The following is an 18,253-nucleotide window of genomic DNA, read 5'->3' on the forward strand; positions in this document are numbered from 1 at the left end:
AATTGGTCAGGAATCTTTAAAAGTCAAAGAGTGAGGAAGTGTTCTAGAATAAAGGCAACTAACGATAGATGATAAGTTAATAGGACGTTTGATTTGAATCTGAATACTCTTACCATAAATAACACTTTTTAGATTACTGGCAAAAAGTGATGTATCATATAAATATTTTTATTTTGATAGTTATATTGTGATCATGTACAAGGTGCTTAGGGACAGTGTGGTCCCAATATCAAATGACTGGGGGGGGGGATATTCTTTGTACTATATTTGCAACGTTTTGTAAGCTTGCGATTGTTTCAAAATAAAAACTGAAAAATTACATTCAAAACACATTGGGAAAACGCCCATAAAAGGCTGTTGGTCCCAGTTCAACCATCAACTCAGTGTGTGACCTTGACAGAGTCACTTTACTTTTGTCCCCGGAGTCAAGGGTCAAGTTGAGCGGCCCCCTTGGACGTGCAGCTTTCCACCATCTACGCTCTGCCCTGTCTGAATCTCTCCAGGCTCCAGCTGTCTTTGCCTTCAGATGCCCCAACGCTGAGCCCACGGATTCTGGCTGGCGATAAAAATGGACAAAAATGGACAAAAATAGTTGTGGCCGGAATCTCCGGACTGCAAAGCCACCGTCCTGAACTCAACTTGGTCCTCAAGTGTCTTCCATCGCTCTTTCGGCGGTGAAACGGTCACGCCTGCCAGACTGGGCGCTCGATGGCTCGGCGGCCGGCTGGCCGCGCCTCGGACCTGCGGCCCGGCGCAGGGCGCGCTCCCAATCGCTAGCTGCCGCCGCGCTGGCCGCGGCCAGCTTTCCGGCCCCGCCCCGCGCGCGCCCCGCCCGACCCACTGCCTCGAAGTCGCCACCGCCGGCAAGTCTCGGTGCTGCCCGGCTTCGCTGAGGAACCGGTAACGTGGCGGGACGTGGGCAGTGCTGAATCGAGGAGACCACCCCAAGGCAAGCAGTCGGGGATCCCGGGAGGCAGCTCCGGGCGCGAGGGGGCGGTGTCGGGCTGCTTGGCTGCGCTGAGGGACAGCGCACCGGGCCCGCACCTTGAGTTGAGCGGCTCTGGGATCACCGGGGTGGTCGCGACAGTGATGTGGTCGCAGAAGAAACGGGGACCTCGGGTGCCGGAACAGGTGAGGAGATTAGGTGTTTTGGCCCATGGGGCCGGAGACCGCCCAGGAAGAACTGACTAGGGCGTGAGGCCGGCCGGTGGCCGGTGCCGTCCGTCCTTCCCCCAGACTCCGGGAAACTCTGGCTTTCCCCTAGCACAACAGGTAGGCGTGGACTCCGTCCGCCCGAGGGAGCGGGATTCGGGCCGGGTGTGCGGGTGTGCGGGGAAGGTCAGGAGGTTCAAGCCCGCCTAGCCCGCGCGCCGCTCCCCGGACCCGCCCTGCGGCGCCCGCCGCACCCGGGGTCAACCCAGACCGGAGCCCGGACCTGGGCTTCGGCTGAGGTTCCTCGGAGGCCCATGCATTTTCTCCGGGCCATCCTCGAGAAGAGTGTCCTGAAGAAACAGTGGGATAAATGCCTTTTGTATGGAGTACTAGTTTCAGTCCTTTTCAGGAAAGAAAGTTTGCTGGGGTGGCATTTGCTTAGTATAAGAAAACATTTCTTTTTAACTCATCTGACGGCCAGCATGACTTCATTTCAAATGATCATAAATCTTTAGAAACTTTATATAGAGCTTTTTTATGGTACTTATTAATCACAATAATGTATACCTCGGGCAAATTAAGATAATTCGAAGCGTAAAGTCAGATGAAAGATGACTTGAACTTCTTCATTAAAGGTTTTAATTATATATTGTTTTATGTGCATTTATTCTACAAAAACGTAGCACTTTTTATGTGCAAACTCGGCACCCTTAAGGACTTACATTCTAGAGGAGACCTTAAGAGTTTAAGGATGATTAGACAAACACAGATAAGAATTTTCAAAGAAAATACTGTCCGGGACATTATTTAAGGTTAGGGAAAGCAAAAGTGGTATTAGAGCTGGGCATTAAATGGATGGGTTGAGGAGAATTGTCTCAATTCATTTTCCAAACATTTTAGAATTTCTCACTTTGACTTTGAAATTGAGATTTGTGTTCATTTACCATCAACTTTTTAATAAAGTAGGTAAGCAGACAGGGCTTATAACATTAGTATAGTGACTGTTGGAAAATACACTAAGTTGAATGCCTCATAAAATGCAGTCATTTTGCATAGAATAGAAAAAGAGCCTCGCCTTAAAGACAGGAGACCTGAATTCTAGCTTAAGCCTCTCTCCTAGTATTTCTGGGTCTTAAATTAGGTCACTTTTCCTTTCCTTTTTCTTTGATTATCTAAGTGTCTAACTTTAGTGACAGAAAATACATTACTCCAAAGTGCCTTTTAAGTTTTTAAGTTATTAGCTAAAAATAACTATAATAAATTGATAAACATGTTCTTTTTTTAGAGAGAGAGAGAGAGAATTTTTAATATTTATTTTTCAGTTTTCGGTGGACACAACATCTTTATTTTATTTTTTATGTGATGCTGAGGATCGGACCCAGTGCTCCACGCATGCCAGGCAAGCGAGTTACCGCTTGAGTCACATCCCCAGCTCAATAATAAACATGTTCTTTATGGGGAAAATTGAAATACTTCTTTACTACTTGTCTCTACACCATATATTTTCCTTCCTTTCTTTTTTTTTTTTAAGACAACTTTTTAAAAAAATATTTAGTGGACCTTTATTTTATTTATTTGTATGCAGAGAATCTAACCCAATGCCTCACACATGCTAGGCAAGTGCTCTACCACTGAGCTAAAACCCTAGCCATCCTTCCTTTCTTCCATCTAGTTTTATTTCAAACAAGAGATTGAAGCAGTTTATAACAGACTCTCTTAATTATGAGCCTCTCTTAATTATGAATAAATTAATGGGTTAAGTTCTGAAATTCTTTTATTCTAAATTCTGGTTAAACAATTGAATAGCATCTTTAAAAAAAGCTAATTGAGTCATGTGTGGTTTGTTAATTACCCCATAGTATAATTGAAAGGTTTGAATGATCCTTAATGAGACTATAATTCTCTTATTTAAAAAAACAAAAACAAAAAGCACTTCTGCTTTTTAAGGAGATGTGAAAAAACTGTTATTATGCCTCATTTAAGAAATGAAATTAACTGGGGAATTAGTGAAGACTTGCTTATATTATTTAGTTGGATTCATTGTCTAGATTTTGTATTAAATTCTTGGATCTGAACAGGAGATGACCATCTATATCATATAGGTCAAATCTATCCTACAGGCAGATTTTTTTAAATAAAGTTTTACTGGAACACAACCATGCTTATTTGGCTATGTATTTCTTATATGTTGTTTAAGAGTAGTTGTGTTAAAGCTGTATTGCCCACAAATCCTATAGTATTTATTGTTTGGTCCTTTACGGGAAAAATTTGTGGTTCCCGGGACTAGAACTCTGAATGCTTAATCTTTTGTGGGAGGAAATAGATTAAATTCTATTTTAATCCCATCAGATAAATACCTTTTCATCCTAAGGGTATGATGATAGAATAGGGGCATAATTTTTCTGCTACCTTTACCTAATATGGAATTTTTTAATTTCAGCAACTCTGGCCCCTTGGAAAGGTAGAGAGAGGAATTTCTGTTTCTCTAACAATTTTCTGATTTTTAGTTTTAATTTAAGTCTGATCAGGAAAAAGTTTTATTTAGTAAACTCTCTTACTATATTATAAGCAACAATAAGTTAAACTTTACACAAAAATTTTTTTTTTGAGAGAGAGAGAATCTTTTTTGTAGATGGACACAACACAATGCCTTTATTTTTATGTGGTGCTGAGGATCAAACCCAGGTCCCGCCCGTGCTAGGCGAGCGCTCTATTGCTGAGCCACAATCCCAGCCCAACACACAAAATATATTTAACATGAATTTAGCATTAGCAATGTGTTATAAGGTCAGATAGAGTATTATTGGAAGTATAAAAGTAAACATGAAATCAAACATGTATCTACAGTAAGAACCAAGTAGGAGATGAGAATTATCTGAACAGATATCCAACAGATTGAAAGTGGACTGTGTAACCACAATCATACTTGAACTTTTTTTTATTATTAATAACAATCTAAAAGATATTTCTTTCTAGAAAAGATGGAGTTCTTTCTACTCCTGGTGGGTTTGCTCCTTCAATTTAATAGCAATATTAAAATGCTGTGTTAGTTACCTGCCTAAGAAATTAGAGCTGCTATGTGATTAAAAAAAAAAAAAAGAAGAAGAAGGAGGAAAATTTGGAAGAGGTAATAATTGTAAATATTTAAAGTTGTACATACATTCTACTAATCTTAAAATAATAAGATTATTAAGATGGCACCAATTACTTACTAAATAAAATGTCTTTTTTTTTTTTTTTTAGTAATTTACTTACCTTCATTGCCTGAGTAATGTTTCTCTATGTTTAAATGTGCATCAGCATTTACATCCTTTTCTGTTTCATTCATAAGTTTCTATATGTTGAATATATGCATATTTTTGTGCCTGTACACAAAATATCTTACTCAATACAAGTGATTCATTTTTATATAAGTAAAATGAACATAAAACTGAACATATCCACTTCTAAAATTTCATAAAAAAATACTTTGGGAGGAAATGGAGAGGGGCAAATATATAGGTAGAAAATCTCTTGAGTCTTAATTCCAGAGTCCAAAAGGCTTTGCAAAGTTTTTTCTTAACTTATTTGGCAGCAAAACTTAGCCTGAATTGTTGGAACTACTATTTATAGTCATTACTTATCCTATCTTATGTGAATTATGCTTATTTTTTGCTACAGAAATATCAGTTAGTTTGATGACAGAGTACTTCCCAGTCCAACATGGGAATAGGATGAAATAAATGTTATGTTCACTGTATTACATGGGTGGGCCAGAAAGTGGCAGCCAGAAGGCAAAAAGTAATATGGAATTATTCCAGGCAGCTACACTTGCAAAGCTAAGAGCCAAGCTGGACATCTGATAGGAAATGAGAAGCAGTGTCTGGCAAGGAAAGCCTTCAGGTAGGGCTCCAAGAGCTCAAAAAATGTAGCTAAGTTCTAGGGTAGGTATTCTGTAAATTAGGTTGTGAATTAGAGAGGCAAAACATGAAGATGAGCCTAGATGTCAGACATAGTGTGAATTTGTAAATATTAACCAGTTTAAAAGCCATGAACAATATGTCAAAATACATTCTGCTGTCATGTGTGACTAAAAATAATAAAATACAAATTTAATTTAAAAAATAAGAAATAAAAAAAAAATAAAAGCCATGAACAGAGGAGGGGGAAAAAGGAGGATTCTTAACCAAACCAGTGGCTAAACAATGAAGTTCTAGGTATCAGACTGCAAACAGCAAATAAAAGGATAGCATTATTTTGAAAATTGAGCAGAAATTCCTGTGCTGTTTTGTAAATCTTACTGTGCTTAGGAAATAATGGCATCTTATATATTTACTCCTGTACTGAGAGCCCCATATTTTTCTGCTTTTAAAAATATCTATATTAAATAGCACTTCATTCTATCACTCTATCACTGCTAGGTGTCTGCTGTGAGTTCTTCCTACTCCTGGTGGGTTTGCTTCTTCACTTTTTCTTTTTTTTTTTTTTTAGTTCCGGGGAATGAACTCAGGGGCACTCAACCACTGAGTCACATCCCCAGTCCTATTTTGTATTTTATTTAGAGACAGGGTCTCAGTGAGTTGCTTAGAGCCTCGCTTTTGTTGAGGCTGACTTTGAACTCGCAATCCTCCTGTCTCAGCCTCTGGAGCTGCTGGGCTTACAGGTGTGCACCACCACACCCAGTGCTCCTTCACTTTTAATGTGGTGCTCTATTCCACTCTAGCTAGAATCCAGATAACTGGACTATCCATCATGTCAAAACTATGAACCAGGGGCTAGGGTTGTGGCTCAGCGGTAGAGTGCTCACCTAGCATGTGCGAGGCCGTGCGTTCAGGATCCTCAGCACCACATAAAAATAAATAAATAGAGTAAAGGTATTGTGTCCAACTACAATTGAAAAATAAATATTTTTTAAAAAATATGAACAAATAGGCTTTGAGGGATTTATGTCAGTAAAATCCATCAGTTCTGAAACAACAAATTGCCATATAGACTTTTTTTGTGTTGTTTACTTTTTGTTCCCTGGTACACTATTTTCAACTAGGTACCAAGTAGTGAGATTCCCAGATAGTGACTTTTAGATGAATATAGTAGGAGATACAGAAGAGTAAGGCTTCTCTAATCTTAAAATCTGCCTCTGGCATTCCTTGATGTTCAGAATGAAATGTCCCTTCCCTAGAAGAGATAGGAGAATTTGGTGGGTAGATTGGAGCGTAATAAAAATTGTCAAGAATAGCCAAAGACTAAACTAAACTAAACTAAAACTTTTAGTACTTATTGATTTACCTGTCTAGATGGGAAGGCTCTCTAGAAGTTGATTGTCTCTAGAAGACCTAACACTTTAACAAAAAGCCTCAAAGCTGATTGTCTCTAGAAGACCTAACACTTTAACAAAAAGCCTCAAAGTACTGGAGACAGGAGAATAAATTGATGAAAAACAACAACAAGGTTATAAGGATTAGATGCTTCAGCAACTATGATAGTAACTCAGTATAGTAGTGATTAGAGACTATACGAAGTAGTTAAAGGAACATGGACACTGAACTAGACATGGGTTTTATTTAAATAGCATTTAGCCTTGGACATCTTTTTTTTTTTTTTTTTTTTTAGTGTTAGGGATCAAACCTGAGGTCTCAAGCTCTGTACCATTGAGCTCCATACGCAGCCCATGGTCAGATTTCAAACTCATCATTTTTTTAAAAAATATTTATTTTTTAGTTTTTAGGTGGACACAACATCTTTATTTTACATTTATGTGGTGCTGAGAATCGAACCCAGTGCTTTGCGCATGCTAGGCGAGCGCGGCTACCACTTGAGCCACATCCCCAGCCCCCCTAAACTCATTTCTTTATCTTTAAAATGAGAATAACCATATATAAACTTCAGTGTTATAAGGATTAATAGTATAGTAAATGAAAGGGTTTTGGTAAGTAAATGCTTTAAAAATATTAGTTTTTTTCACTCGTCACTGTTTTATCAGAGTTTGTTTCTACTACTTCGTCTTCCCTCCACCTAGAACACTTTCCTTTTGCACTTCATGGGTTTTTCTTTTGTAATCTGGAAAGACAATTGCCAGAAACTGTTCTTAAAAGTGGGGCTACCATTGACAGTCTCTCTTCCATTGAATCCAACAGTTTTTCTCATCCCTAACAGTAACATGCAGTACTTTGGGGAGGGGGGAAGAGGAAGGCAAAATAAATTCCATCCCCACTTCTGGTTCTTTCTCACCCCAAACTATTTATAAATTCTTTGTTCCTATAATTCCTATTTCTTCTCTAATCCATCCTAACTTCACTACACTATAGGATGTGCTCTCTGTCAGTTCTTGGAGCTTTTGTATTTGCTGTTCATGTTGCCTTATATTATGCATTAGTGAGAAACAACATTCTTCTCATTTCTATCACATAGGAAAAAAATACTTAGACTCTTTGTACAGTGGATGTGTGATTGTGTGTGTGTGTGTGTGTGTGTGTGTGTGTGTGTGTGTGTAAGGTATTAGTGTTAGGCTTGGTACACATAATAAGTTAGACTTTTGTGGGCTGGGAATATAGCTCAGTTGATAGAGTGCTTGCCTTACATGCACAAGGCCTTGGATTTAGTCCCCAGCACCAAAAAAAAAAAAAAAAGCTTTTGTGTAATATAACTAAGGAACCATAGATTCACTTGATTGTATGTGAATTTGAATTCAGAAATCCAAAAATCAAATTTTAAAATTTATGGTATAATAAACTTTTTTTAGTTTGGAAAGAGTGTGAATGTGAAACTTACTTAAAAATATGTAGCACAAATATTACAAAAACTAATAAATATACTAAGTTAATTAAAACTGTCTTTCTTTATTCATATCCCAGGAATAGCTAAGAAAATAATGTTTATATTTAGGATTATGAATATTATATAATTTGTCTGAAAATATTAATCAGAAGTGGCCTCTTAAGTAGAAGTATGACCTTGACTTGTTACTTATTCTTATACTTCTAAAGAAAAATCCTATTATAGTATAAACAAAAACAAATTTTAAAATTAGATTAATTGATTAGTATTTTAAAGATTGTGTTCTATAGAATCAGTTCCATGTGATATTCCCTTTAGGACTGAGAAGAAAAATGTAGGGGTTGGAGGACAGGTCTAAAGTTAAAATATATGGAGATACATCACATGCTATATGTGTGGGTGTATGAAGAAAACCTGGTTAAAAAAAACCTGCCGACTTCAGCGATTTTTCCAAAACTGTTTCGACTTGGACCCCACATCTGCCCCTACCCGTTAGAATACTTGTTCTCATTCTTTGGCACTGTTGGTCTTCAAAGTATACTTTGGTAAAGACTGCTTTAATCTATATGTATCTATTAGCATGTAAAAACTCAGCACTTGTAGTTTTCACAATGATACTTTTTATCAGAGCCTAATATTCTTTAAGTACATCAAACTTTAACCATTTTTCTAGTGTTGGATTTATAAGATGTTTCCAGTTTTCACTTCTACAATGATATAATTAACACTTTATTTTTCTGTTATTTCCCTTTTTCTTTAGTTAACTTTCAAAAGCTGCATGTTTTTGTCAAATGCTTTTGATATTTTTATTCCTCCTGATACATTATATTGTTTTACAAGAGTTGAACCATTTGTATTAGTGCAAAACTATCAGTTTTTCTAAAATCTCGATATTAACTCTAAAAGTTTTTGCATTTATATTTAGATTTAATGTACATGTCATGTTGAATCCTCCAGCTAAACAAATTATTTCTCACGGAGCTTAAATCAGTATTATAGAGTTAACACTTTAAAATATCCATTAATGATAACCAATTTATATTTACGGTTGTTACAGAGTAATAAGAAAGACTAAGATCATACAAAATAATGTTGTAAGTTTGAATTGCATTGTCAGAGATTTTCCTGAAGTAAGTGATTGGTTGATTGATTTTGAGATGGAGTCTTCTAAGTTGCCCAGGCTGGTTGGTTTTCCTGCTGTAGCCTCTGGAGTCACTGGGATTATAGACGTGTGCCATTATGCCTGACAGAAGTGACTTTTTTTAGCCAAATTTTAAAATAGTTTATTGTGAATAGATAGTTCCAATTCAAAGATGGAATAAATACAGACAAGATTTTTTAAATTATCAAACTGTAACTTAAGAACTCCAAAATTAGAAAAAAAAAAAAACTTACTTCAATTTCCATTTTTACCCTAAAGTCAGAAAATATTGTGGTAAAGGTGTCAGCAAGTCAACTTGAGTATTGTGCCTGGAGATCATGTAAAGTATGGTACTAAAACACCTCATTTTCTCTTTTGGGAGCGGGCAAGTCTTCCTTAGGCAACATCTTAAGGATGACCTAATGGTCTGTGTAACTTGTGAGCTCCTGTTTTGTAACCTATCATTTTGCTAAGCCTAAATCACAAATAGAAATCTGAGGTCAGGGTAGATCTCTCCTGCTTCTTTCTAGGTTAAATCTAATTACTGTATTTTGGGAGAAAGTTTGGATTTTAGCATTTATGTATGTTTCCTTAAGTGTGGGAGTTCTTGAGAGTTGTTTTTGTTTGTTTTACTTTATTCTTTTTGAACAAAACTAGAGAAACTAGACTGAAAAGGATAAGGAATACTTTTTTCCCCAATAAGTTTCAATATTGTTTCCATCTCAACCAAAACAGATCTGTTAACCCTAGATAGAGAAAATTATGTAGCTCTTTCTATTGGGACTGTCATGATTAGTAGCCTGTGTCTTTATTAGAGATTGTTGAAGGTGCTTGCCATTACCTTGTGTACATAAATTTGATGTTAACTCCTTTTCAGATGAAAAACTAATCCTTATTGATTATACCAGTTACTTTGGACAACCCTGTTCCTGGAAAATTTGCCCTCTGTTGCTTCCTTTTTCTATCATGTATATTTATACATGTGTTACTCTTGGCTAGTAAAGACATTGAGCAGGACTGGGTTGTAGCTCAGTGGTAGAGCACTTGCCTAGCATGTGTGAGGCACTGGGTTCAATTTTTGGCACTGCGTATAAATAAATAAAATAAACTTCCATCGACAACTGAAAAATATTTTTTAAAAAAGACATTGGGCATGCTATGCAAAGTATAGACATTAGCCTGTCATATACTATGCCTCATCTTTGAAGACTGAGCATGTGTTGTATGATATAAATCCCAATAATTTGCCTCTTTTTTTTTGTTGTTGTTGTCCTACACAAATGGAAATTTTGTGTAATTCAGGTTACAAGCTACTTAGGGTTTTGTTTTGTTCTGTTTTCTTTGAGACAGGGTCTTTTGTATTACCCAGGTTGGTCTTCAACTCTTGGGCTTAAGCAGTTCTGCCTCAGCCTCTTGATTAGCTGGAACTACTACACCAGGCTGCTGTACCCAGTTTAGCTTAGTGGTTCTTATTTTTGTGTATATGTGTGTGTGAGGTGCTGGGAATTGAACCCAGCTCTTCCTCCTTGCTAGGCAAGTTCTCTACCACTGAGCTATATCTCCAATTGCTCAGGCTGGTCTTGAACTTGGTGACCCTCCTGCCTCTGCATGTTGAGTAGCTTGGATTACAGGTGTGTGCCACTGCCCTGTCACTTAGTGGTTCTTAAACTTTTCCATTAAACCAGTATTCTTTAAAAAAAAATTTTTTTTTTTTAGTTGTTGATAGACCTTTGTTTATTTATATATGTGGTCCTGAGAATCTAATCTGGTGCCTCACATATGCCAGGCAAGTGCACTACTGCTGAGCCCCAACCCCAGCCCATAAACTAGTATTCTTACTCACAGAGGGGAATGATTTTGTTTAAGGGAATCTAGGAAGGCATTATCATGTTCAGAATTTCTTTGAAGTCACATGTGTTCTCTTGAAACGTTTTATTAGTTTTGCCTTCTATTACATAGTGTGAATTTATCTTAATATAAATAATGTTTTATGTTATTGTTGGGGCTGGGGAGGTAGCTCAGTGGTAGAGAACTTGCCTAGCGTGTACAAGGTCCTAGATTCAATACCTAGTACAGGGGTGGGTATGGGATAAATAAATTATTGTCAGGGGACTCTTAAAGTAAAATTTGATCCTCCAGTAATATGTCTCATATTTATTCTGTTGGCATACTATTAGGTGTATCCATCTGAGAAACATGATTTGGACAGTTCCTTAGTACCTTAGGTCTAGTTCACCATGCTTTTGTCAACAGGTGTTGAACCACAACACAAAGAAAAGACCACTGACTCCAATATTAAATCAAATTAAAGCAAGCTTGTATTGTGTACACAAAAGCTGGCCAGCGACTGTATCTCCCAAAGCCGTGCTAGAGATCAGCCCCCCAGCTCTCCAGGTAAAAGGTTTCATAGTACAAAAAGTTACGAAGGTGGGTGTCATGGGAACTTACAGCTAATAGGATTCTGGCAAGCATAATACAAAGGTAGATAGCAGGTTAATAATCTAGATGGCTTAACATTTCAAGGTAGGAAGTTAATTGAAATTCCAACATCAGAATTTTTGAGGTGCCATTGACGTTTTAGGGAGGGTTGTCATCTGGTCAAGAGAGCCAGGCATGGTTGAGTTCAGAGCACGGGCAGGAATTTCAAACAAGTTTAAACATCAAGTTGTCAGGCCAAATAGAAATCTTTGTATTTTATAGTAAAACAGAAATAAATTTTTCATAACTTTGTGACGAGATGACTCCCAGTCTTAAGATGGAATTAGGTTAGGTTCATCACAGGGAACAACTCCAGGATGAAAATTATGACTGAGTAACTATGGGTATCTCTCATATACAAAATACAAGCAGTTTTACTAAAGAAGTATGCCCCTGAGAGATATGTAGTTTTAAAAAAAAATCTCATGGATTTTACCACTTAATTGTTGGGTGTATGATAGGCATTTATAAAGGTTAGCTGTAAAGTAACAGAATTAATATTTTTGTATACCTTTTTTGTTTTTTGGTACGGGAATTGAACTCAGGGACACTCAACCACTGAGCCACATCCCCAGCCTTGTTTTGTATTTTATTTAGAGACAGGGTCTCACTGAGTTGCTTAGCACCTCGCTTTTTTTTTGCTGGGGCAGCTTTGAACTATCAATCCTCCTGCCTCCGCCTCCCAAACCACTGGGATTACAGACATGCACCACTGTGCCTGTCAATATTCTTGTGAACCTTTTAAAAATATAGAATAAATGGTCATGAACATGTACATTCTAATATTTCTCCTTGGAGTGGCTTACATAGGTCTGTTAAGTAAGAAGTTAATCTTGTGCTGGCAGCATTTTGATTAATACTTCATACTATGTTGCATTCATGGGAATTCATAATGCACATTAACCTTATTAAATATCCTGAGAACCCTTGTAGGTAAAAATCTCTAACTTTATTTTAATTCGAGAATCCCAAATGTATTAAAATAAGGAACCTAGTTACAGGGAGTAGTACAATAAGCTAATGTTTCATAATATTCCCAAATTATCTACAAATTCTAAGCTATTAAAAATTGGCTGGCTTCTAGACATTTGAAGGGTTCAATGAGATCAAAAGGTAGCAGAATAGTATATAGTGGTTAAAGCATATACGGATCTATAGTCAAATTGCTTAAATGTACAACCAAATTTTGTGTGACCCTAGGAAAGGTACTTGGCTTTCTCTGCATCAATATTCTCATCCTTAAAAGGCTAATAAAAATAGCTACCTCATGGACTATTTTTAGATTTTTCAAGAAAATAAATGTAAAGCACTTAAAGTAGTACCTAGACATAGTAGTTGGTCAATAAATATTAGCTGCTGTTTAAAATAGCTGGCATTACAGTTGGAGTGGTAGTTTTATGAAATCTTTTTTCAAGTGGCAACTTTCTTTGAAAAAATATATATGTGTATTTTTTATAAAAATACTTGCTTTCAGTAACCTAAATAATCTCAATAGAAATTTTAAAAAATAAGAAAAATAAACATTCCTTAGGTGTTTATATTGTTGTGATTTTATTAAAACTTATAGCAAGTAACACTTCCTGCATCTGAATCCACCTTCCTAAAGTGAGACTTGAGAGCCGGAGCTTCTGTTATTTGCAGAATGCATTTTCTTATCACATTGATACCACATGTGTGGAGATCTCAGGTACATTTTAGACTTGGGGTTTATAAATGAGATCACCAATATGGATTGACTGCTTCTTTTAGGAGTAATTTATTTGAGGACTCTATGGAGGGCATTAATGATAACTTTGTACCCTGCTTGTGATCATAGTCTTTTTAGTGAATTATTTATTATCACATTGTGTTAGCTATTTTGCCTCTTGATAGATCATTTTACACCACAATATTGCTGCTGCCTGAGGGGAAAAAATGTCTCTTCAGCAGTCCAATGACCTCTAGAAAGGGTAATTTGATTCTTAAGATAGTATTTTTCGTTTGACCTGGTAGTTGTGAGAAATTTTCTTGGTGATACTGGGTTAATATTTTCCTCAAACAATCATAGTTATTGAATGCAAACTTGTTTTTCACCTTCTATATACTTAGTAGATTTCTTCTAGAAATTATTTCTCTAGCTTTTATTAACTTTGTCCTTAATTGTGAATATTTTGACTTCTTGATTTTGATAATTTAAGGAAGAAAGGGAGGGCTTTTTAAAACAAAATTTGGAATTCATGTTATCTTTGTAAAAATAGGTTTCTTGGCAGGATTGTTTATGTTTGTACCCTAAAGATGACATTTCTGGGGGCTAGGGTTGTAGCTCAGTGGTTGAGCACTTGCCTTGCATTCGTAAGGCACTGGGTTCAATCCTCAGCACCACATACAAAATTAAATTTAAAAAATAAAGATATTAAAAAAATAAATAAAGGTGACATTTCTGAAAATAACCTAAGTTGGGGTTTTCTGTTTGTTTGTTTTTAAGAACTGTCAATGCCAGGTTGTGGGTGGTGCTAAGTAGGCAGTAAGGACTCATTGAAAAGAGATCACCCAGGTTGCTAAAGCACAGGTATGAGAAGACTGTGATAGTGAGGTGGAAGTGATTCTTTGGTCCCTGGGATAGTATCCTAGAATCTAGTATTGGCCCAAGACTGAGGATACAAGGAAGACATAGGATAGGAGTTGAAAACTTCAAGTCCATAGAAGTTAAATAAAATATTAATAAAATCCCATAGAAGTTGGCAAATAATAATAATTGAATATGGCAGGCTAGGTGGGAACTGACCTGATGGAGAGATCCTCCTCCTCAGATTCAGGTTTGTATGGGAATATGAATTCAATTTTTATGTGTATTCTTCTTGTATTTAAATATTAACAAATTTTCCCCCCAGTATATTGCAGGACAGATTTGGCCAGCAAAGAACCAGTTTGTGACAACTGTCTTTTAATGAAGCTCTTTTCAGTTTTAGAGTCATTTTATGATGATCTAATATTCTAAGTAATTTTATATCAGTAAACTTTGGGAGAGAAACAATGAAAGAAAGAAAAGCCTTCCCCCAGGTCTCTTATCTGATTTTCTAATATATCTTTACATAAGTGGCTTTTCTATAAACAATTGAAATTTGTTTTGAATATAAGGTATATATTTGAAGTATTTTAGTTTACTTACTTGTAGCAATTTATCTATATTTCTATGAAATGACTAATTTATTTTTGTATGTTTAGTTTTTTGTGGTGCCAGGGCCTTACACATGCTAGGCAAATAGAAATTACCACTTTCTGTTTAGCTAGGAGTTTTACTTAAATTTATTTTTACTATATTAGTGAAAAGAATACTCATCTTTTATGTGTGTCTAATAGTGCCTTTTCTGTTCCTCCATGTTCCTGATGATAGCCGCTGCTACTGTTAAATAGTAGTTATACTTTCCCCCCCCCCCTAAGAGACAGTGTCTCATTATGTTGTCCAGGCTGGCCCCAAATTCCTGGGCTCAAGCCATCCTCCTGCCTCAGACTCCTGACTACAGGTTTCTATCATCATGCCTAAGTAGTTCTTTTTTATTTTGAAGCCAGCTGGTGCTTTATTTCTTTTCTTACTTAAATAATTTTTCTACTTTTTATTGTGATCTTTTTATAAATGAAAGAAAAATTAAAGGTAGTAAAATAATCACTCTTATACCTACTACTTACATTTGCCTGTTAGTATTTTGCCGTATTTTATACATTTATATGTTATGTGTGTTCTAGAAATGCTTTAAAATATACCCAGGAGGTGCTGATAAACAAAAGAAACAAAACTTCCATCTTCTGCTGATTATTTGCTACAGTAATGTTAAGGCCACATTGGATCTGGGTCAGAATAGATATGATCTATGTTGCTACAATTCCTTGTCAACGTCTTCCTAGTGCCGTTAGAAAAAAAGTGTTTGCTTTCCCAACAAGGTTCAGAGATAAGAGGACCATCTGCAAGTTGAGATGGTGCTCTTTCCTAAAAGTCCTAACTAAAAACTACAAGTGGTGTCTTTTTTTTTTCATGTTTTTTTTTAGTTAGTCTTTTTTTTTATTGGTTGTTCAAAACATTACAAAGCTCTTGCCATATCATATTTCATACATTAGATTCAAGTGGGTTATGAACTCCCATTTTTACCCCGTATACAGATTGCAGAATCACATCGGTTACACATCCACATACAAGTGGTGTCTTTATGAGATGGGAAACAGATAGTGATGAGCATAAGTTCCTCTTTTCCTACTTTGAACCTCTGAGTAAAACAGTAGGGCAAAGACTCCTGAAAATGGCAAGCATTACTATAGAATTTTAGTAGAAGATCAAGAAATTTGGTCATTTGTACCTGTGACCCATTTTAGTAAAAGGGTATTTTATTTCTTCACAAAGAAAACTAAAAATGTAGCACTGAGTGATCTGACCTTAAAAGTTCCAGAGTTTAAGTGGAATATCTCTTCTGTTTAGCAAGGTTTTAGAAATTAATGCATATGGATGCTATTTGGTTGGTCTGCTCTTTTTTTTTTTTTTAAAGAGTAATAAAGCTGGACATAGTAGCCCACACTTATAATCCCATCTACTTGGAAGGATGAGGCAGGAGGATCACAGGTTCAAGATTGGCCTCAGCAATGTAGTAAGACCCTGTCTCGAAAATAAAAAGCGGGGCTGGGTGGTAGCTCAGTGATAGAGCACTTGCCTAGCATGTGTGTGCTACTGGGTTCAATTCTCAGCACTGCATTTAAATAAATAAAGGCCCATTGACAATAATATTTTTTAAAAAATTAAAAGGGCTGGGGATTTTGTTCAGAGGTACAACAGTCCTGATTTCAAACCCCAGTACCAAAAAATAAAAAAGAGTACTGAATACAAAGATGAATTGGTTGATATTACTAGAACTTATTGTTGGGATTTTCCCATATTTACCCTAGTGCAGTTATTAAAGATGGATGCATTTAATTATGCTTTTACTTTTCTGTGGAATATTTCCTTTAAAAGGACTGGGGAACTCCTTAAACTTTCTTTTAACTTTTAAAATATGTTTGTTTTCTCTATTGCAGGTTTTTGTTCTTAGGTATATTGACTGAAGTTTAATGAGAAGAATCTTGATCAGCTAAAATTTGCTGCAAGAAATGGAATTAGCTCATAGCTTACTGCTGAATGAAGAAGCATGCAATCAACTAAGTGAAGTTCAGAAGGCTGAGTTTATTTTTGAGTGGTTGAGATACTTGGAGAAACTCTTACTAGCAACCAGTAGGGTGGGTAAAATTACAAAAGATACTTTTTTGTTGTTATTTAAGTGTCAGTGTTTACTTCTTTGGTTTGCTTTTCTAGTTCTGTCCAAAATGACCCTAAACTTAGCTTTAAAAAGCTAGACTTTGTTAAGACTATTTTATAATGAAATACAGTAAAAAATTTTTGTCCCCTTCCCAGTAGGCATTTTTAATGTTATAAGAAGTTTGATCTGTTCCAAAAAGCACAAAGAAATCAGCCAATATTTTTTCTATTACACTTTAAAAATGTTAAGTACACCTACATCATTTTCATTATCTTCTGCATCGTGTGTGTGTATATGTATTTATCTGGTGCAGCATAGTGCTAAACAATCTAGTGGAAATTTCTCTTAAAAAACAAGAAGAGTGCCAGGCACGGTGGTGCACAACCTGTAATCCCCACGGTTTGGGAGGCTGAGGCAGGAGGATTTTAAGTTCAAAGCCAGCCTCAGCAACTTAGTTGCTTTAAGCAACTTAGCAAGACCCAGTCTCAAAATTTAAAAATTAAAAAAAAAAAAAAAATCTGGGAATGTGGCTCAGTGGTTAAGCAAACCTGGGTTCAGTCCCTGGTACTAGGGGAAAAAAGACCCATCAAGAGTGTAAGGAGAATATGAATTAAAAGCCTTTGGATAAACATATTCCCTCTTAAAAGCTCGTAAAATAGGTCCCCCCACCTCCCAGTACTCATACTCTTCAGCTGCATTCAGCAGGCATTAACATTTTGCTTTGGTTATGGATTATAAGTTACTGCTTTATTTATGTGGATTATGTATTGGGGAGGTAGGCTTGAAAGCTATAGTTAAAAATACAGTTTACTCTCTTTTTCAAATATATAAAGATTTAAAAGAAATAGAACACTTGTCTTTTTTATAATAGAGACTAATGTAGTGCTGTTCATAATTTATTTTTTGGAGATATCAAGGCAACAATTGTTGGTGTGGCAATGTTCCCAACTTATAATTTTTATTTAAAATAATTTTGTGTTTTTCTAGAGCCTTTCAGTTAGTCCTTAAATATATTTTAAAAATTATATTAGAGGACTCCATGTAATTATGTTGATTTTGAATTTTCTTTTTGTTAACCTTTCTAGAATGATGTAAGGGAGAAACAGAAGACTCTTGTTGAACAACTCCTGTCTTTGCTGAACAGCTCTCCAGGGCCTCCTACTCGAAAACTCCTTGCCAAGAATCTGGCCATACTTTATAGTATTGGAGACACATTCTCTGTTTATGAGACAATCGATAAATGTAATGATCTTATTCGTAGCAAAGATGATTCTCCAAGTTATCTTCCCACCAAACTGTAAGTTAAACATTTACACTAAATAGAAAACTAAATATTGCTTTTTTATTATGTGATATTTATAAAGTATCCAACATACTTCATAATTGTTTTGAAACTAAGTTATAAATTTTCACTCCTTTTTTAATGTTTTAAGCAGTCTAACATTTTTCTGTTGACTGAGAAAATCCTCTTAAA

The 18,253-nt window shown here is 36.1% G+C and overlaps 1 protein-coding gene across 9 annotated transcripts in view; it reads left to right on the top strand.

The window, feature by feature from the left end:
• Window positions 1–252: 252 nt before the first annotated feature.
• The window catches only part of HEATR5A (HEAT repeat containing 5A), a 126,740-nt gene continuing 108,739 nt past the window's right edge, over window positions 253–18,253 (top strand). For 8 of the 9 annotated variants that reach the window (XR_014021884.1, XM_081293446.1, XM_081293453.1 and 5 more), the window contains exons 1-3: window positions 253–949; window positions 16,562–16,759; window positions 17,865–18,076. Coding sequence is in view for 8 of the 9 variants with exons in the window: in XM_081293446.1 (XP_081149572.1) it covers window positions 16,634–16,759; window positions 17,865–18,076 (338 nt within the window). In the remaining variant the exon portion in view is untranslated. The other variant, XM_081293449.1, reaches the window with a different exon arrangement.

Source organism: Spermophilus citellus (assembly GCF_964194105.1).
Source record: "Spermophilus citellus genome assembly, chromosome: 4".
Classification (NCBI taxonomy): Eukaryota; Metazoa; Chordata; class Mammalia; order Rodentia; family Sciuridae; genus Spermophilus; species Spermophilus citellus.